The sequence below is a fragment of the Peromyscus californicus genome, unplaced genomic scaffold, assembly GCF_007827085.1.
Source record: "Peromyscus californicus insignis strain IS unplaced genomic scaffold, ASM782708v3 Scaffold_4__1_contigs__length_199733344, whole genome shotgun sequence".
NCBI classification, from domain to species: Eukaryota; Metazoa; Chordata; class Mammalia; order Rodentia; family Cricetidae; genus Peromyscus; species Peromyscus californicus.
The window spans coordinates 171,033,815-171,055,617 of record NW_026294562.1 but is presented as its reverse complement, the minus strand read 5'-3'; the positions used below and the strand labels follow the sequence as shown (position 1 = coordinate 171,055,617).

At 44.5% G+C, this 21,803-nt stretch overlaps 1 protein-coding gene and 1 pseudogene across 1 annotated transcript in view; both read left to right on the top strand.

Moving 5' to 3' along the window:
• The window catches only part of LOC128124078 (CD177 antigen-like), a 93,266-nt gene extending 77,647 nt beyond the window's left edge, over positions 1–15,619 (top strand). Inside the window, 3 exon segments of the mRNA XM_052760309.1 lie at positions 14,269–14,562; positions 14,647–14,684; positions 15,455–15,619. Coding sequence (XP_052616269.1) covers positions 14,269–14,562; positions 14,647–14,684; positions 15,455–15,619 — 497 coding nt within the window.
• A 1,761-nt stretch (positions 15,620–17,380) lies between these two features.
• Positions 17,381–20,169, top strand: LOC128124077 (carcinoembryonic antigen-related cell adhesion molecule 1-like; annotated as a pseudogene).
• Positions 20,170–21,803: the final 1,634 nt, after the last annotated feature.

The window sequence follows — 21,803 nt, the reverse complement described above, 5'->3', positions numbered from 1 at the left end:
TATGGGGAGGCTAGAGATGTGGTTGTGGACAGATAGCTTGTGGTAACCTTGACCTGTGTGACCCTGACTCAGTGACTGTGTTTCCTGTCTGTTTCCCTATAATAGGACACATGGTAAATGATCATTGCCATGCCTGCAAATTAACCTATAATGTGAACAACGACCTGACCTTCCACCAAGCAGTGTCTATTACTATTTGACTTCAGGAAATAATCCCTGGGCGGGACCCCTGCTGGGCAAGGAGCTGCCATTTGTACATTTTCTCTTCTATCTCTTTAGGGCTCTTGACCTTCCTGCGAGGTCTCAAGATGATCAGAAGAGCTGGTTGATTGCCTTTCCTACCTCTCCAACTATGCTGAACACACTGAGTCTCAGGAGGAGATGCCCAGGAGACCTACCTCAGACATGGTTCTGAAAGTATTTCAGTGGCTCCCAGCCTATAATCCATCATTATCCCCTGTCAGCTCCAACAGGGGGTCAAATTCAAACCCAGTCTACAAGCTTCCCAGGATTCCTGGTCCAGTCTAAAACAGACTTCTGGAGAAATGCTTAGTGTTCTCATCTCTCTGTGAGACTCTCATGGTTTCCTCAGCCAGGCCCTGCCTGAGTTCAGAAGGCCACATTCATGATGAGCATCTAAGTCCCTGGACAGAGACTGCCATGCCCGGGCTCAGTTACCCCAACCCTTCTTCTCTGAGTTTGTAATCAAATGCTGCATTTTGATTTACTGGTGTTTCTTTCTACACATTAATGTGTGTCTTTTACTGAATGCTTGAACCACAATGTGGGGACCATAAGAGAGTCATCCAGGACTGAAAACCCTATGTGTGAAGTAGGATTAGCTCCACCCACAACCCAGGGTGCTGGAGTCCAGGTCCAGTGGGGTTCTATGCCACAGGATGAATGTGTGAAGTTGGTGAAAAATGAAGAGTCTGACCACTGGTTGCCTTTCAAAATGATGGTCCCCACTAGCTCAGTCCATCTTTATTATACAAGTTCTAATGCATTCAAGCATTCAAGCATGAGCAATTCCTAATCATTTCTCTTTAATTATTTCCCAAGGATCATTAACATTTATTCATTTTAGTTTCCCTTATTCACCCCACTCCCTTGATGTCACTGACCTTTTCCCCCTATCTTTATAGTTCAAGCCAAATGATTGTATCTTCTTCATAGTGTGCCCTAGCCAGCAACAAACACGCTGATACAAAGTAAGAGATTTAAGCCCTGTGATTAGTTCTTAACAATATGATACTTTCATGTTTTTGTAATCAGCTGAGTGTATTGTCATGCCTAGGATATCATGTTCAGGTGTTTGCCAATTTCTAAGTAATCTGTATATAACTTTTATGTGGACTACAGTTATAATCCTATTCTTTATAGGTTCTCAAAAGAGGGATGATTAATATCTAACTCTTTAACTGATGGGACTAAATATCTATTCTTCCTTGAAATTTCCGCATGTACTTTTCTTTTAAGAGAACTGGGAGTTTAGATTCCTTTTCTTGATATTTGACAGTGTAACAATATCTGAGTGTTCAGGTGTTGGTGCCAGAAGAATGCCTGACCTTTCAAGTCCTATATCTTTTCCTCATATGTTCCTAAAAGTTTTTAAGGTCAACTTTCAGAAACCAGTTTTCAAGTTCTTAAGTTATTTGGAGTATGTTTATCTCTTTCTGGAGTAGAGTAAGCAATGATCATTAACCTTAGTGGGTTCCTCCTGCTCACTCAGGATGACTCCAAAGGCACCCAGGGGCCACCAGACAAGAGATTCTGTAACAGATCAGAGCTTTTCCCCCCAGAAATCACAGGCAAAATCACAACTAACAAAACTAAGAGTTCCCGTAAGAATGAACATTGCCAAAGTTAGAGAGGCCTGAAGCCCATGAGCTCCCAAGGATCAGCACAAAGGTCTGCAGTATTGTTTCCATAGGTCTGTCTAAATGGATTGGATTCTCCAAAGGGCCTTGGCTTCTAAAGAACTCCATTTGCAAAACATTTCTGTGCCTTTCCCAGGGGTGACAGCATGGCTTTGGGCACCAGAGGTTACAGAGAATTACTTACGCTGTACAAGAAACTGCACAGATGCTTTTTTTCATCAAAATTTTCTATAGTTACATGTAGCAAATAGACTCCTGCAGCTTTCTGAGTGACAATCTGGAAGAACAAGGATCCATTGGGGTATGTGGTCTCTCTGCGGCTGTATACAGGCCCTGTTTATAATACCTCTGGATATTACCAATAGTGCAATTTCATTCCTCTGATCAACACTTTTCCCCTTGTACCAGTGAAACTATGGGACTGTTGCTGGCAGAGTATAGACAAATAGAAGAAATTGTCCCCTTCAGCAACATGGGGTGGGACAGCTTTCACAGTGACCTGGTCAGTGGTGGGAGAGGTCCAGTAGGTTACAAGTGAGGCTAAGAGAGAAGAGAGAAAAGTCTATCAATATTAAGACCTTTGTATTTTGTAGAAATTTGAAACCTGAGTGCTTTCAACTGTCAGCATTGGTTAGTGTGTCCTGTTGGGGTGAGGTCAGCAGCATCACCGTCATTCAACAGTACCCCTGAATCTTTCAATGTACGACACTGTCTTCTTGGAGTCTACACAGCTCACAACTTACTGCCCTCAGATCCTTGAACACTTCGAATCGTTGGTGAGTGTAGACATGTCTTGTCTGATCTCCTCCTCAAAAGACTCTGTGCCTTCATTTTCTGAATTTTCCCTCTTCTGTTTCTTCTGGAGTACTTATCAACACCTAAGGCCTCCTTCTAGATGTCCTCGATGTTCTATCTTCTTGCCCATTAGTAGTAGGGCTTTGAGAGGAGTACTAGTTTGAGTTTTGGTTTAAACCCACTGCCTGGAACAGGTTCAGATACCTGTGAGCAAATCAGTGTCCCAGAACCTGGGGTGTATTTGCAGATTTTTCAGGGTCCTACGTAATGATGCTCTTGTTTATTCACCCAGTTTGAGTGTTACTTGGAGAGCCACCCTGACAGAGGTGTGAGTGTCTTTAGAATTCAGTTGCCAGTGCTAATAAACAAAGATGAGGTGGTTGTGCACTCATAGAGATCCACCTGTCTCTTCCTCAGCTGTGCTGGGGTTAAAGGCATGCAGCATCATGCTCAATTTCCTTGGTGTTTGATGATGAGATTAACATGCATCCATCACCAAGCTGGCTGTATTTGTATCTTGAGCCATTTTTTTTCCTTGTGACTTTTACCCATTTTACCCACTGTTGATAAAAGAAACTACCCTTAACCCCAACACTATGGAGTAAGAAGGGAGGAGAGGTCACTCATGGATTATGTTCAACTTTTTGGAATCACTCCCCTTGGAACTGACTGGATTGGAGACTTCACCCTGATAGTTTCCAGAATTCTCCCTCCTGACAGGGTCTATGCTTAGGATGCTGTTGTTCTAAGCCAGCTTCATTCTGTTCATGAGTCTCATACTCTGGCCTTTGAAGAGCCATTGGATAAAGTACCCCATACCTTTTGAGAAGCAGGTCAGGAACACACAATCCAGGTCATTGAATGTGGTGTTGGTGGCTTGGATCAAAGGCAGAGTCAATGTCTCTATGGATAACGAGTGGAGGGGACCAGCTAAGAGTCCTTCACCCTCAGAAATCCCAGCCAGGTCAAGGGCCCACAGAATAAAAGGATACTCTGCAAGATTGCATGTTTGGGTTCAAGATAGGGTCTGTAAAGAGAAAGCTGAATCTTCTTCTTAACCAGATGACCTACAGTGACCACTGAATCAGGGTATTTGTCTAGTTACCACACTGGGAGACTATTCAACCCCCATGTGCAGAAATCTCATGGGGAATGATTTTCCCATTGATTTTTGTGCAAATTCTTGCTCACACTTTCTGTGAGTGTGAACAGTCAGGTCCCTCCTTTATTAACAATATCCTCCTGTTTCTTTTTCATTTAATAATTTGATGGGGTTAAGATGGCTCGGCTAATGTTAAAAGTGTTGAAGCCTCAACCTCAGGCCTGGAAGAAACCCCAAACTGATGAATTTCTGTTTGAAGAAAAGTTTTATTTCCTGCCCCATGGATATGGATTAAATACCACAGAGAAGGGAATAATCATAGTGCCGCCACAGCCTGCCACTCCAATATTCAGTACTGATATTTTTTGAGACAGGGTCTCAATGTACAGTCCTAGCTCGCTTGGCACTTGCTATGTACACCAGGCTGCCCTCAAACTCACACCATCTACATGTCTCTCCCTCCTCAGTGCTGGTATTAAAGGTGTGCACCACCACCCTCAGAGAACATTTGTTTTTTGAACCTTGGGAAGAGTAACTGAAAGAGCATCATCAACTGGTCAGTGACTTGGTTCACCCTGCCTCAGAACATGGCTCCCAGGTACCTTTTCCACCAACTCTTCCCATCCTACAGAGTCAGAGCTGAGCCAGCCACCTGTGAGACAGGAGCAGAGCAAGCTGGGAACAGAGTTCTGGACTGCTGATCCCCATCTGTGGGAAATTTTCTCCTCCAATTTGGAAAATAAGAATGTAAGCATAGTTGGAAACTCTGGGAGTTTCAAGTCCCTACAGTTGCACTGACCTCCCCTACACAATGTAGACCAGTGCCCTCCAGGCCTTTGTTGTTCAGGGCTGTCCTATGGATTGCTCATGATTAAAGAAAATGGAGGGAGGGCACAGGAAGACTTGTGTTAGTCACAGAAAAAATCTTGACCTTAAGGCTCTCTCACCCCTTGAAGTCTCTCATACAACCTGAGGCTTTCCAAGAATGGGAGAACCTCCTGCTCACATTCCTAGGTCCATCTCTATTAGCCAGGAAAACTCAGAGAAGCAGGACACCATTAGACATAGGGATGGAGCAGGAATGTTGTGGAGGATTGAGTTTCATTGGTTCCCATACACATGGCTGGAAATTAAATGCTTCTGCATCTTCCAAAGAAGCCAAAAGACTCCACTCCAAACCATTCATTCAAAAACAAACAGGCTTCTAAGGAATAATAATAAAATAAAATGTGAGATAAAGCAAAACTGACACATCAGAATAAAACAGAATAAACAATCAGAAGGTGTTGTGGAATATTGTACACTGTGTGAAAATGTATTGCTATGGTTGGTGTGTTAAAGAGTTGAATGGCAGCCGGGCGGTGGTGGCGCACGCCTTTAATCCCAGCACTCGGGAGGCAGAGCCAGGCGGATCTCTGTGAGTTCGAGGCCAGCCTGGACTACCAAGTGAGTTCCAGGAAAGGCGCAAAGCTACACAGAGAAACCCTGTCTCGAAAAACCAAAAAAAAAAAAAAAAAAAAAAGAGTTGAATGGCTAATAATAACTCCGCAGAAGTTATTGGAGGAACATCTAGGCAGAGAGAAGACTCTGGGAAGAAGGTACAATTGGTAGCCAGATACAGAGAGAGCAGCATGGTCAGTACTGATTGATGACGTAACTAGCCATGTGGCAGAATGCAGATTAAAATAATGGGTTAATTTAAGGTATAATAGCTAGTTAGTGGGACAAGCTAAGCCACTAACAAGCCAGAGTCAAAGATGGCATCTCCAATGCAGAGAGAAATGTTTCTTAAAATACAAAAAAAGGTTGAATTATCTCTTTAAGTGTAGTTTGGAGTACGGGAAGAGGAATGCCAGCCAGTCATTCCTACAGTGGTAGGTGACAAAGAGAATCCTGCTCCCTTCTGCAACCTGTGGCCAAAGCCTCTGGGAAGCTGTTTCGTTGAAGTGATAAGTATTCTGAGAAGTTCCCACTCTGTGAACTTCTCCCACCTCCAGTTGCTTGTGAGGTTTTCCTTAGCTTTTCCTGGCACCTAGGCAGGCTGCAGATGAGGAGCCTCTGATGGGAATGTGAACACCATATCCACCTCCACAGAGCATTCCATGAAACACTCTGCAGACTAAAGCAATGTGTTTCCAGTTCATGAAGCAAGTGTCTCTCAGTGTCTGCATGCTGTCACTCCTCCTCACAAGTCCAGGGAACAACAACAAAAACAGGATAAAATCAGGTTTTCTGCCTGAAGGGAATCAGTATTGACCATAAACAAAAATTATCTCCAGTTGTTGCATGCGTTCTTTTAAAATATTTTTATTATTTATTTAATGTGTTCCATGACCTTGAGGATAAAAACTTAAACATTTATTTATTTATTTGTTTATTATTTTTAGGTGTATGGGTGTCCTGTCTGCATGTATATCTGTGCACTGCATGCACACTTGGTGCTGGGAAAGCCAGAAGAAGGCATTGGATCCCCTGGAACTGGAGTTACAGATGGCTGTGAGCCACCACCCCAGTGCTGGAATAGATCCCAGGTCCTCTGGACGAGCAGCCAGTGCTCTTCATCACCGAGCCATCTCTCCAGCCCCAAATCCAAACTTGTCAACCCATCATTCCAGTCTCACACTGTCTGCCCTGCTCCCTTCTGACCCCCGTCCCTCTCTCCCTGTCCCTCGGTTCTCTGTTACAGTATACACAGCTACTTGAAGCTCCCAGGCCCAGTGTTGCTGCCTCAAATCATGGACCACACAGGTTGTCCTAGAAGGCCCTTCCCTCAGCTTCTATTCTTCCTTGAGAATTCGGCTCTTTAAAAACAGCAGAGCAGGTTCAGCATGGTGGTGCATGTCTTTAATCCCAGCACTCAGGAGGCAGAGGCAGGGGGATCTCTGTGAGTTCAAAGGCCAGCCTGGTCTACATAGAGAGTTCCTGGCCAGCCAGGGCCACACATTAAACTTCTGCAGCTCCCTCAGAACCACCACTGCAGTTTGCGTCAGGAAACCCTCCCCTGTATCCCTAACACCCTCTAGTCTTTCATCTGTAACCACCTGTTTCTTTGGCTGTCTTCCTCGCTAAGCTGTGAGCTCCTCCGGAACTACCACATTTCATTCTGTCAGTGTATTTGGTGCCTAATACAGAGCCTACTGTCTGTGAACACTCATGAAACTAATGTTTAATCAGAGAGTAAGTGAAGGAATGAATGAAATCGATGTGGGAAGCACATAAAAGTGTTTTTCATTTATTTAGTCAAGATTTATTTTTACTTTATGTATATGAATGTTTTGCCTCTATATGTATATATGCACTGTGTGCATTCCTGGTGTACTTGGATACCAGAAGAAGATGTCAGATCCTAGGACAGTTGTGAGTCACCATGTTGATGCTGGGAACCAAGTCCAATTCCTCTGCAAGAGCAGCAAGTACTCTTAACCACAAAGCCATCTCTCCAGTCTCCAGTTTTCAATTTCACCATATTTATCACATATCTCTAGTGCAAACAGCATCTTGTCAGATGCCAACGGAAGTCAGGAAGCAAACATACTTTCTATCTTTGAGTCTCAAGGGAAGTTTGGAAAAGAGGAGAAGAGCTCAGTTAAACACAAACCTCAGGGCACTAGCCTCGGAGCTGGGGTGGTGACAAAAGACTCTGCCACAGGAAGTCAGGGTGGATTGTCTTTACTTGGCAGAGCCAAGGTGACTAACTGTTTCAACAGAAACTAAAGACGAGAATAACAAAAGACACAGAGGGATTTTCAAGAAGATGGGCATTTCACCTGACAATAGCAAAACCTAAGCAGGAAGGCCGGGCGGTGGTGGCGCACGCCTTTAATCCCAGCACTCGGGAGGCAGAGCCAGGCGGATCTCTGTGAGTTCGAGGCCAGCCTGGTCTACCAAGTGAGTTCCAGGAAAGGCGCAAAGCTACACAGAGAAACCCTGTCTCGAAAAACCAAAAAAAAAAAAAACCTAAGCAGGAGACATGAGTGGATGTCAAGGCCCTTTGTTGGGTCAGATTCAGACCCTCACAATCCGAATCTGCTCCCAACAGACTTGGCCCAGTTGACTGTTTACAGCAGCTCCCTAGGCCCTCTGCATGCAGGAGACAGTTGTGCAGCTTGGTCTGTTGGAGGGGCCCCTGGTAGTGGGATCAGGATCTATCCCTGGGGCCTGAGCTGGCTTTTTGGAGCCCTTTACATAAGGTAGGATGCCTTGTTCAGCCTTGATGCAGGGGGAAGGAGCTTGCTACTTTGTTGACTTCCCATGGAAGGCCTCAGTCTTTTGGAGAAAAGGATGGTGCATGGGTCATGGGGGAGGGAGGCTAGTGAATGTGCAAGAGGGTTAATTGGATGGGGACCTGCAGTTGGAATGTAAAATGAATAAAAACTTCCTTAAATAAAAAAAGAACTAAAGCACACTTGAAGACAGTAAAAAAAAGTTTCCTCCAAGCCAAAGTGTCTGTGTGGTGATGGTGGCTCACACCTTTAACCTCACCACTAGGGAGGCAGAGGCAGACAGATCTCTGTAAGTTCCTTCACAGGCTCTGAAGATACACAGAGAAGTCTTGTCTTCAAAAGAGAAAAAAAAGTCTGTAAAATCTGTTACAATAAGTTATCATAAAGCTTATAGCATGAGGGTTGGTGGTTGAAAAATCTATACATAGGCAATCTTAATTTACTACATCATATTGTATGTGTAAATTGGATTCAACTCTTATTTGAAAGAAATGGCTATTTTTAAGTAATAGTGGGTCCCTGCGATATAATGGATTGGGATGAATTTTTGTGTGGTGAGTCTTGCCCTGAAGATAAGAATAACATAGGAGGAAAATGTAATAAAAACAAGGTTTATAAAAAAATTAGGATTTAAGAACAACATGTGTTGATAACTAGGATATCAAATCTGTACTAAATGTATTTATGTGTAAGGAAAAATTACAAATAGAAAACTTTGCAAATGGGGAATGTAGGCAATTCTCTCTTTTCCCACTATAATGTTCTTTGATATAAGGCCTGAGCAACCTGAAAAATTGGGGGCGACAACACTTAAAAGGCTGTGATAATTAAAAATGTAAACATTTTTATTCCTTGATCAAGGCAACATAAATGAACTTTTGTTTACTGTGTTCAATAAGATTTTGCTGTTTTTAAAATATGGTTGAATAAAGGTTTTCTAGATCCAGCTTTATCTCAGAAAGATGTCATGGGTTAAACCAAAATGTTTGTCCTTGAATGTTCTCAAAATTCACTGTGTCTGCATTCATTGGTGATTGGATATATGCAAAGATTCTTCTAGTAATTATGCCAAATCTAGTTTATACTTGATACAAATATGTATCTGAGGTAATAGAACACATCAGCTCAGGACCCCAGGACTGTGCCTCAGAAATCCAATTAAATTGGACAAGACAGAAAAGGTGGCCAGAAACAGAACCAAGTAGGAAAGCTCCATAAACGAAGCTCTCTCTGAAAAAAAAATCACCACAGGTCATCTCCTGGCTTAGGACTGCTGGCCTCTGGCCAGGTTTTGATGGATGCCAGCTTGGACGGACTGGCATCCCTAGTTGGACTTCTGAATGAAAACATGACTTACAAAGACCAACAGAGGTTTAATGTCATGAGATAAGATGTGGCCAGCTTTCACACAGACTGAGATAGCAGAGAGCTATGTTATTCTAGATAAAGAATATCAGAGGCTGGAGAAATAGGGTGAAATGGTGAGAAAGGATGAAAGGAAAATTAAATATATGAGACAGGGGACTAGAAGACAAGGTGTTAGGACCACAGCTAGAACACCAAGAACTGAGATATTTCTATTATACCATGCAGCCAGATGATGGCCTAAGCAGTTTGGCACAGAGCCTATGACATGTCTCTCCTTACCTCGGTCGACTCAGGCCAAGAGAGACTGACCTGAAAATGTTTATCTGGCCTCTTTGTCTTTGCTACTTTTTTCAGATTTATCTATTTGGGTAAACTGAGACATACAAGAAGCTGTGATATTCTGTACTGATGCAAAATATACTGTATGAAAGGATAAAAAAATGAGGTTCCCAATCTCTCTGTGGACAATATTTATGGTTTTTGTAAGATTCCCTGTCTCTGCATGAGTTGTAATTTTGATTTAAAGTTTTATTTTGATACTAAAAGAGCTTCAATTCAAGAATTGTAATTTTTTAGGCTATAATTAGGACATTCAGGTTAATCGTCAGCCACCTCAAAGAGTGCTCAGAACTTTGCTTGTACTTGTGCTAAAAACAAATGTAATTCATTGACAGGGATAAGCTTTATTTCACATGCTCTGTAGGTTTTCAAGGTCAAGCCTAAACAAATTACAAAAGATACATATGTGTTCAAGAGATGGCCCTTAAAAACTCTTCAGAGATCTGCTGTGTATGACCTTTGAAGTGTTAAATGATAATGGCTTCCAATGATAGACAAAATGCCAGCTCCTAGTGGCAGCCCTAAGGTCCCCTACAAAGAAGAGAACTGTGCCTGAATTATGGTAATGCTAAGCAGGAGGTAAAACTGCCAGAGGTTACAGGGCCATGAAAATTCGGCAGAGACATTTGAATGAGGCCTGTGATTGCCTAAGAACCACTGAAGGTTTGGGTTTAAGGAGCCATCAAATGACACCTGGGCAAAGATCAGCAAGTGCTCTAAGCATGGGGAAGGGGGCTCAACATCATCAGTCTTCCTGGAACTGCAGATAAAATGGCAGTGAGTTTCACCTCAGCTTTTCTAGTCTCTAGACAAATCTACCTAGATCTTCAAAGGCAGCTGCACACTGGGACCTCCTGGGAAACTTGGTGCTCAGCTACATTCCAGCATTTGGAGCTTGGCTACCATCATTGTGGCAGCCTAGGCATGAGCTGCAGGTCTCCTCATGAACACCAGAAGGTGACAATAAACCACATAATCAACAGGGAAAACTCTCCCTGAGGTGTGAACCTATCTTGCAGCCCTGTTTTCCATCCCAGTTCCAGCAGACCTGGAGCTCCCTCACATATTCATTTCTTGTGTCTCTGAGACCCCACTCTGCAATCTCTCCTGTCATCATCCATGAGAAAAGACTGGGAGATCACAAGGCAACAACCAAGGAGAACAAAGGCATCCCAGAAAGGTCAGGGAGGGCATGGACAGACCTGAATCACATTCAGCAAGCACAGGAAGCTGGGGGTGGAGGGGTCTCCCTGGTGACCGCCATAGGGAGCTGTGTAGAACACAGTTCTCTTTCTAGGACATACAGATCACATCCTTCTGCACACCAGGATATGAACCCCTGAGATAACGTGTATGCCTGGATCAGACACCTCACTGGTGATACCAGCAATGATGAATCTGGGCCCTCTCCAGTCATCACACAGCTAGACCTTTTTCAGCCCCTAGAGAAGACTGCCACTCCCTTCCTGGAGTAAATCCCACCTTCCCTGAGCATTGAGATCACAGGGCAGTTTTGGGGTCTCAAGGATATACACTCTTGGCTATAGGAAGTTCAGGGACAAGGCCCTGGGGTGAGCTGCTGTTCTCTCGGGACACAGGACACTTCTCAGCCTTGAGGCTCAAAGTATGTTCTAGAACTCTGAACAACAAAGGAATAGAAGGATGGGAGGCAGCACTCACAGAAGAACAGAGCAATGTACATACACAGACTCCACCCACAACCCAACTGACTCCAGGAGGTTCCCTCCTCTGGGAGGAGGCTGAGGTCTGGGAATAAAATCAGAGCAGACACCAGGGGAGCCCAGCTTGGCAGCAGCCTGAGAGACAAACCTCCTCTCCAGAGGAAGAGCCTAGCCTACAGTAGAGACTATGGAGCTCACCCCAGCCCCTCTCCACAAAGGACAGGTCTTCTGGAGGGGACTCCTGCTCACAGGTGAGGAGACATTGCTCTAGAGTAGAGAGCTGGGGGGCTCAGGGACTGGTTGGGTTCTTCTAGGAGAGGGAAATAGCCTGAGGAGGTACATCTGGCTTCTGCTTGAAGCCTGAGAGCACAGGAAGCTCAGAGTGGATGAAAATTGGTAACTGGGGAGGAAAAACTCAGCTCTTCCCAATTTTAAGTTCATCAGCACTGGCCACTGTATCCTTAAGTCTGACATTCACAATTCCGTCAAGGTGATTAACCAAATAAAACTCAAACTGGGGTGAGTAAACAACAGCCTCATTACATAGGACCCTGAGAAATCTGCAAATAAACCCCAGGCTCTGGGACACTGATTTGCTCACAGGTATCTGAGCCTGTTCCAGGCAGTGGAGTTTAAACAAAATCAAGCTAGTCCTCCTCACAAAGCCCTGCTACTACTGGGCAGGAAGACAGAGCAGCAAGAATATCTAGAAGGTGGGCTCAGGGGCTGACAAGCTCTTCAGAAGAAACAGAGCAGGGAAAGGTCAGAATGTGAAGGCACAGAGTCTTCAGAGGAGGAGGTCAGACAAGACATGCCTACACTCACCAGAAATTCTGACTGTGAGCAGAGATCTGAGGGAGTGAGGGGTGAGCTGTGCAGACAGCTGAGAAGACAGTTTCATACAGTGGAAAGATTCAGGGATAGTGATGAATTAGGGTGATGCTGCTGAGCTCCCCTCAACAGGACACACACACACCAAGCCTGAGAGTTCAACACACTCACATTTCAAATTTCTACCAAATGCAAATGCCCTAATATTGATAGATTTTTCTTCCTTTCCTCTCAGCCTCAATTGTAACCTCCTGGACTTCTGCCACCCCTGACTATTATGGACCATCTGTCCCTATTGAAGCAGTTCCACCCCACGTTGCTGAAGGGGACAACCTTCTTATACGTATCCCTGATATACGAAAAGCTACCATTTCCTGGTTCAGAGAATTAGGATTCGGGACCCTTGAGTGGGCTAGACTTGCACACTTTTCAAAATCCAAAGGAGTATATTGGAAAGGGGAACAATACACAGATCGACATAAAATATACGACAATGGATCCATGTTCATCCAGAATATTTCTAATGCAAATGGAGGAAAATACGATGTATTCATACACCTTGATGATAGGAGAGTAATGCTTTTTGCAACTGGGAGCGTGCATGTATACAGTAAGTAATTCTCTGTAGCCTCTGGGTCCTGCCTGGAGCTATTCCTCCTTCACATATAAGGTTGTCAGTCCTAGATGACTCAGTGTTATGGTCCCCACATTGAGGTTCAAACATTTAATAAAGGACACAGAGTGGAAAAAACAGTAATAAATCAGGATGCCTCATTTGAAAATACCCTCAGAGGAGAGGGGCTAAAGGAACTGAGCCGAGACATGTCAGACTCTGCCAAGGGTCTTAGAAGCTCATCATGAACATGGCCTTGAGAAAGACCCTTCAGGTCTCAGGCAGGGCCTGGCTGAGGAAACCATGAGAGTCTCACAGAGAGATGACTCCCGATAGCTTTGCTCCAGATCTCCGGTCCCAGACTAGAACAGGAATCCTGGGAAGCTTGTAGACTGGGTTGGAATTTGATCTCCTGTTGGAGCTGACAGGGGACGATGATGGATTGTAGACTGGGAGCCTGCTGACAGTCAGCCTCTGAGAGCCATGTCTGAGGTAGGTCACCTGGGCATCTCCTCCTGAGACTCAGTGTGCTCAGCATAGGTGGAGAGGTAGGAAAGGCAGTCAGCCAGCTCTTCTGATGGTCTTTTGAGACCTCGCAGGAAGGTCAAGATCCCTAAAGAGATAGCAGGAAAGAGTGTAAAATGGCAGCTCCTTGTCCTCTTGGGGAGTCCAGCCCAGGGATTATTTCCTGCAGGCAAATATAACAGACACTGATTGTGAGAAGTCAGGTCATTGTTCACATTTAAGGTTAACTTGCAGTCATGGCAACGAGCATTTGTCATGTGTCCTGTTATAGGGAAACTGAGACAGGAAACACAGTCACTAAGTCAAGGTCACACAGGCCATGTGTGATACAGGCTATCTGTCCCCAACCACATCTCAGACCTCCTCACCATGGAGACCTTACTAGTTGACCTTAGTCTTCTACATCATTTAATAGACTCAGGCTGTTCATTGATTCATGTCAATGAACATCAAACACCTGACAAGAAGGCCCACCTATGGCCAGGCCCAGCCTGAATGCCCACCCGTTCCTGATCTGTGTGAGATCTCTGTCAGGATGTCAGGATTTCAGGAAAGTTCAATGGCAAGACTAATGATGTGCCATCTGTAGGACAACCCTGAGTGTCTTGCTGACACTCACAAAAAGTGTGAGCAAGAATTTTACAAAAGTCAATGGTAAATAAATCCCCCCCCCCATGAGATTTCTAGAAAAGTGTGCTGAAAAGGCTCTCATGTGGAATCTACACAGATATCCTGAGTCAGGTGTGACTGTGGGTGATCTGGGTAGGAGGAAGATTCAGATCTTAGAGACCGTATTTTGAACCCAAACGTGATCTCTCAGAGGGCCAGTTCATTATGTGGGCCCTAACATCTGGCTGAGATCTCTGAGGTGAAAGACTCTCAGCTGGTCCTCTCCACTGTTTATTCACAGGGGAGTTACCTTTACCCTTCATCCAATTCAACAACACCACAGTCAAAGAACTGGATCCTGTGTTCCTGACCTGCTCCTTTCATATTCCACACTACAATGCCTTGAGATATAACTCCATCCGATGGCTCCTCAATGGCCAGAGTTTGGAACTCACGAACAGGATGAAGCTGTCCCAGAAGAACAGCACCCTCACCATAGACCCTGTCTTTAGGAAGGATTCTGGGGAGTACCAGTGTGAGATCTACAATTTTCAGAGTTCCAAGAGGAGTGATGTCATCCAGCTGGACATAATAGGTGAGTGACATCTGCTCCCTTCTTACTCCATAGTGTTGGGGGTGTGGGTAATTACTTTATCAACATTGTGAAAAATGCGTAAAGGTCACAAGAAGAAAAACATGACTCAAGATACAAACACAGTAAGCTTGGTGATGGATGCATGTTAATCTCATGATAAAAGACCAAGCAAGCTGAATGTGGTGCTGCATGCCTTTAACCCCAGCACACCAGAGGCAGAGACATGTGGATCTCTATGAGTTCCCAACCATTCTGGTCTTTGTTTATAAGAAGTAGCCACTTTATCCTGAAGACTGACATCCACAACTCTGTCAGGGTGACTCTGCAAGTAACATTCAAACTGGGGCGAGTAAACAACAGCCTCATTACATAGGACCCTGAGAAATCTGCAAATAAACCCCTGACTCTGGGACACTCATTTGCTCACAGGTATCTGAGCCTGTTCCAGGCAGTGGGGTCTAACCCAAAATCAAACTAGTCCACCTCACAAAGCCCTAGTAACACTGGACAGGAAGACAGAGCAGAAAGGACATCTAGAAGGTGGGCTGAGGGGTTGAGAAGCACTTCAGAAGAAATAGAACAAAAAAAGGTCAGAAAATGAAGGCACAGAGTCTTTAGAGGAGGAGGTCAGACAAGACATGTCTACATTCACCAAAGAATCTGAGTGTGAATAGGGATCTGAGGGCAGTGAGAGGTGAGCTGTGTAGACAGCTGAGAAGACAGTTTCATACAGTGGAAAGATTCAGATGTACTCATGAATGGGGGTGCTGCTGCTGACCTCGCCCCAACAGGACATACACACCAAAGCTGAGAGTTGAGCACAATCAGCTTTCAAATTTCTACCAAATGCAAACGCCCTAATATTGATAAATTTTTCTCTTTTTCCTCTTAGTCTCTTCCACCACTGCCCAAGTCACTGTTGAAGCAGTTCCACCCCATGTTGCTGAAGGGGACAATGTCCTTCTACTTGTCCACAATCTGCCAGCGACACTCCAAGCCTTTTACTGGTACAGGAGAGAAACTGATGTTGAGAGGAATAAAATTGCAGGATATCTAATGTTCAGTAATATAAAAAACACAGGCCCTGCATACAGTGGCAGAGAGATGATATACCCCAATGGATCCTTGCTCTTGCAGAAAGCCACTCAGAAAGATGCAGGAGTCTACATGCTTTACATGGTAACAGAAAACTTTAATTTTAGGAGTGCATCCTTGCAGATCCGAGTACACAGTAAGTAATTCTCTGTAACCTCTGGGTCATAGATGGGGCTAATCCTTCTTCACATATAGGGTTGTCACTCCTGGATGACCCTGTGTTACGGTCCCCACATTGTGATTCATTGAGTAAAGGACACAGAGTGGAAGAAACAGTAACAAATGAGGATGCCTCATTTCAATCCACCCTCACAGAAGAGGGGGTGAGGTAACTGATCCCATGCCTGTCAGACTCTGCCCAGGGTCTTAGGTGCTCATCATGAACATGGCCTTGAGAAAGACCCTTTAGGACTCAGGCAGGGCCTGGCTGAGGAAACCATGAGAGTCTCACAGAGAGATGTGCAACCCAAGCTTTGTTCCAGAACTCCATGCCAGACTGCACCAGGAATCCTGAAGAGCGTGTAAAGTAGGCTTAAATTTGACTTCCTGTTGGAGATGACAGGGAACAAAGATGGATTGTAGGATGGGAGCCTGCTGAAGGTCAGCCTAAGAGAGACATTTCTGAGGTAGGTCATCTGGGCATCTCCTCCTGAGACTCAGTGTGCTCAGCATAGGTGGAGAGATATGAAAGGCAATCAGCCAGCTCTTCTGATGGTCTTCTGAGACCTCCCAGGAAGATCAAGAGCCCTAAAGAGATAGAAGAAAAAGTGTAAAATGTCATATCTTTCCTCCCTGGGGGCCCAGCCCAGAGATTATTTTCTGTAGGCAAATAGTAATGAACACTGCTTGGTGGAAGTTCAGATCATTATTCATATTTAAGGATAACTTGCAGGCATGGAATTGATCATTTACTATGTGTCCTATTATGAGGAAACTGAGATAGGAAAATCAGTCATTGAGTCAAGGTCACACAGGCTATGAGTGTCACAAGCTGCATGTCCACAGCCACATTTCCAGCCTCTTTACCAAGAAGAGCTGACTGGTGACCTTCAATCTTCAGGATCATTTTGTAGACTCAGGCTTCTTTGAGGGTTTCCTGATTCATGCCACTCAACATTAAACACCTGACAAGAGTGGCCCACCTGCGGTACAGCCCTATCTGAATGTCAGCCAGATCCTGAGATCTCTGAGATCTCTGACAGGCTGTCAGATTTCTCAGGGAAGCTCAATGAGAAGACTAATCATAACCTATCTGTAGAGCAGCCCTGGACAGCAATGGCTTGGAGGGCGCTGGTCTACACTGTGTAGTGGAGGTCAGTGCAGCTGGTTGGACCCAAACCTTGTACCTCAAGGCAATGGGTCAGTGAAGACCAGGACATAAAATGAGGTCTCTGATTCTAAATCTTGAGTCTCTCCATGACCAAATACTGCAGCCTAGTTCACTCATGAGATAGTCTTTACTTCTCCCATACTTGGCATAGGAGGCCCCATTATCTCTGAGCACTCAGCTACTCCATCTGCCTCTAATTTGTTTCCTGCCTGATTCTTTAAGGTTCTGGGTTGTCAGGTAGTTAAGAGACTATCTCTGGTTTAAAGAGGCCTTGCAACAATCAGAGGTACCACAGAGGGTAATCTTCTCTCTGTATACATCATAGTGTTGCTACCCTATCCCAAAATCACAAGGAAGAGTTTCTATACCTGGGAGGGGTCTCTAGTAGCATTAATGTGTGATCCTAAGACTCAGAATACAGCCTACCTGTGGAGGATAAATGACCAAGGCCTCTCAGAGATGACGGGCTGAAGCTGTCTGGGGGCCACAGGACTCTCACTTTACTCAGTGTTGTGAGGACTGACACAGGACCCTATGTATGTGAACCTGAGACCCAGTGAGTGCCTCCCCAAGTGACCCACTCTCTCTTAACATTACCTGTGAGTATTTTCTGTTTCATCCTGGCTAGGATTGCCTAAATACAGAGGGATAGAGCTACCATACTTAGTCCCAGTCCCCTTGGGTCCATGACCCAGACCCATCACATAGATAGCTATGCTGCCAGGGCATCTGGGCCCAGCCCAAGCACATGTAGCCAGGCCCAGCATTGAGCTAGAATGGGCTGCAGGGACTTCTCCTGCCTAGATTGACTCAGGGTGATGGAGACAGGAGACATGCCAGGCTCAGGATTATTGCACACATGAGTGTGCAGTGGAGATGTTTGTGTGTTGTGCTGGAAATGGATCAGGACTTGTGCATGCTGCATGAGTACTCTTCTAGTAATATGAACCACAACTCTGGGTGAAATCTGCTCAATTAAGGTTAAAGCACAGCTCAAAGAGATACTATCACCTTCTACAGACCAGGATTTCCCCTTCCTTCTGCTGACATCACATGTGACTTTATTCTTTTTGCTCCAGATGATCCAGATGTCCCAATCATATCATCCTCAAATATTCATTTTCATTCAAGGACAAACCTCACATCTCCTGCCACACAGATGCTAACCCACCTGCACAGTACTCTTGGTTTGTCAATGGAGAACTCCAATCATCCTCCCAAAAGATCTTTCTTTTCTATTATTAAAAATTTTGCTATTTATTTTACATAGCAACCACAGATTCCCCCATCCCTCCTCCCACCCCTTAGCCTCCTCTCCCCAACATACCCCCATTCCCACATCCTCCAAGGCAAGGCCTCCTATGGGGAGTCAGCACAGCCTGACACACCCAGTTGAGGCAGGTCCAAGCCCCTCATCCTGCACCAAGGATGTTTAAGGTGTCCCACCAAGGTCAGCTCTGAAGAGTTCTTTATCCCAAACATAAATGATAATAATAGTGGATTCTATACCTGCCTCCTCTATAACCTTGTCCCTGGAGTAAATAAGACCATGGTCAAACACATTACAGTCCTTAGTAAGTAAGTGAATCTCTGAAATATCAGCATCAGCTTTGGAGCTGATTCTTTTAGCTTCGCAGCTCATGTCTATGGGAACAAGCAAAACTCAGTCTTTCTCTGAGCTTCCTGTTCCATGCCTATGACTAAGGGTCTCCTGCTTCTCTGACTTCTCCTGGCTGATAAGGATGGAGGTTGGAATGTGAGCAGGAGATTATCCCAGCCTTGCAAAGCCTCAGGTTGTATGAGGGACTTCCCAGGGGAGGGAGAGCTTTAAGGTCAAGATTTCTTTCTGTGACTAACACAAGCCTTTCTGTGCCCTCCCTCCATTTTCTTTTTATGACCTTCATGGTCTAGAAGGAACACCCAGGGCTTCCCACTGTGCTCACATGTTTTTTCTCCAAATTGGAGGAGAAAATTCCCCACAGGTGGGGACTAGCAGTCCAGAGCTCTGCTCCCAGCTCTGCTCCTGTCTGACTAGTGCCTGACTCAGCTCTGACTCTGTAGGATGGGAAGAGTGGTTAGAGAAGGTGCCTGGGAACCATGTTCTGAGTCAGGGTGAACCATGTCACTGACCATTAATGATGCTCTTTTGGTTACTCTTCTCAATACTTAAAAAACAAATGTCGGCTGAGTGTGGTGGCACACACCTTTGTTGCCAGCACTGAGGTGGCAGAGGCAGGTAGATAGTGTGAGTTTGAGGCCAACCTGGTCTGCATAGTAAGTTCCAAACTAGCCAAGGTTTTACACTGGGACCCTGTTTCAAAAAAATATCAGTACTGAGGATTAGAGTGACAGTCTGTGGTCAGCACTGTGATAATTCACTTCTCTGTGGTATTTAATGTTTACACATTGGGCAGGAAACAAAAATTTTCTTCAAACAGAAATTCTTTAGCTAGGGATTTCTTCTAGTCCTGATGTCCAGGTTTTAACATCTTTAGATTGGTAGGGCCATCTTAACCCCATGACAAATTATTTAATGAAAATAATAAAGGAGGGACATGAGTGTTCACACTTACAGAAAAAGTGAGCAAGAATTTGCACAAAATTCAATGGGGATTATGTTACCCACCATGAAATTTCTAGACACTAAGAGTTGAAGAGGCTCCCAGTGTGGTATCTACACAAATACCCAAAGGCAGAGGTCACTGTAGGTAATCTGGGTAGGAGAAAGATTCAGCTCTACCCTTATAGATGTATCTTGAACTCAAACATGTAATTTTGCCAAGACTCACTTTGTTCTGTGGGCACTGGGAGCTGGCAGAGATCATTAGGGTAAAGCACTCTCACCTGGTCCCCTCCACTGTTTATCCACAGAGACAGTGACTACACCCTCGATCCAAGTCACCAACACTACACTCAAAGAACTGGACTCTGTGTTCCTGGCCTGCTTCTCAAATGAATTAGAGACCTCCATCAGTTGGTTCTTCAATGCTATCTCCATCTATTGGCTCTTCAATGGCCAGATGCTGGGGCTCACAAACAGGATGAAGCTGTCCCAGAACAACAGCACCCTCCGAATATACCCTGTCAGGAGAGAAGATTCAGGGAACTATCAGTGTAGGGTCTCCAATCCAGCCAGTTCCAAGAGGAGTAACCACATCCAGCTGCACATATTACGTGAGTGACATCTGTTCCCTTCTTACCCAATAGTGTTGGGAGTGGGAGTAATTTCTTAATCAACAATGTATAAAATGTGTAAAGGTCACAAGTAGAAAAACATGGCTCAAGATACAAATACAGTGATCATGGTGATGGATGCATGTATATCTCATGATAAAACACCAAACAAGCTGAACACGGTGCTACATGCCTTTAACCCCAGCACACTAGAGGGAGAGTCAGGTGGATCTTTAGGAGTTCCCAATCATTCTGGTCTTTGTTTATAAGAACTGGCCACTTTATCTTGAAGACTGACATTCACAACTCTGTCAGGGTGACTCTCCAAGTAAAACTCAAACTGGGGTGAGTAAACAACAGCCTCATTACATAGGACCCTGAGGAATCTGCAAATAAACCCCAGGCTCTGGGACACTGATTTGCTCACAGGTATCTGAGCCTGCTCCAGGCAGTGGGCTTTAAACCAAAATCAAACTAGTCTCCTCACAAAACCCTACTACTACTGAACAGGAAGACACAGCAGCAAGAATATCTAGAAGGTGGGCTCAGGGGATGACAAGCACTTCAGAAGAAACAGAGCAGGGAAAGGTCAAAAATGAAGGTACAGAGTCTTTTTAACACCTGAGAAGACAGTTTCATACAGTGGAAAGATTCAGATGTACTCATGAATGGGGGTGGTGCTGCTGACCTCTCCCTAGCAGGACACACATACCAAAACTGAGAGTTGAACAACACATGTAGGTTTCAAATTTCTACCAAATGCAAAAGTCCTAATTATTGGTAAAATTATTAAGGCTACTCCTCGTAGTTAAAAGGGAGGTTAATTTTGTGGGGTAACTTACAAGTGAAGGGATAGGCAACAGGGTCTGGGAAAGGTGTGGCTCAGTCTACCTCCAGCGTCCAGGGTCCAGGAACCAAGAGAGCTGGTGCATCTGGATCTCGCATCTTCAGGGTCCTCTCTTGGCCCTGCCTTGTAGGCGTGACAGTTACTGAAGCCTCAGTGGGGGTTAGAACTTCCAGATCAAAGCTGGAATGCCTACCCACTACATCTTCCCCTTTTGTCTAAATAAGAAGGTTCTAATCTAATACAAGACTAAATAGAAAGGAATGGTTATCAAATATTGTCCAGGAGTAATGAGGGATAATGACCTAGATAAGATGGAACTATAATCAATGTGAACAATATCAAGCAAGAAACACATACTAAAATCCAGAGAAGTCTAGAGAGTAGGCAAATGGCATGTTACAAAGATCACTCCAAAAGGTGTCCTATCCTAAAGAACATGAATCTAATACTTAATATTTTCTATCTAAGAATATATATATATATATATATATATATATATATATATATATATATATATATATATATATATAAGTTGTAACTATAACTGCTAGTCTTCAGTCTCATCAAAGACCTGAGAAAGAATATAATGGTACCTGAGAAATGGAAGATGGATGCAAGCAACTTTCGGGAATCTTGCAAGAATAGACAGAGACAACTGGCACCCTGGACAGTCACCTAATGTTTCTCAGCATTGTTGGTGCATTAAAATTGGCTACAGGCCTAGAGCATCTGACAGATCATTTTTAGAAGCAGGAATTCTGAAAGACCATCTTACCCTGTCTTGGCAGAGTTCAG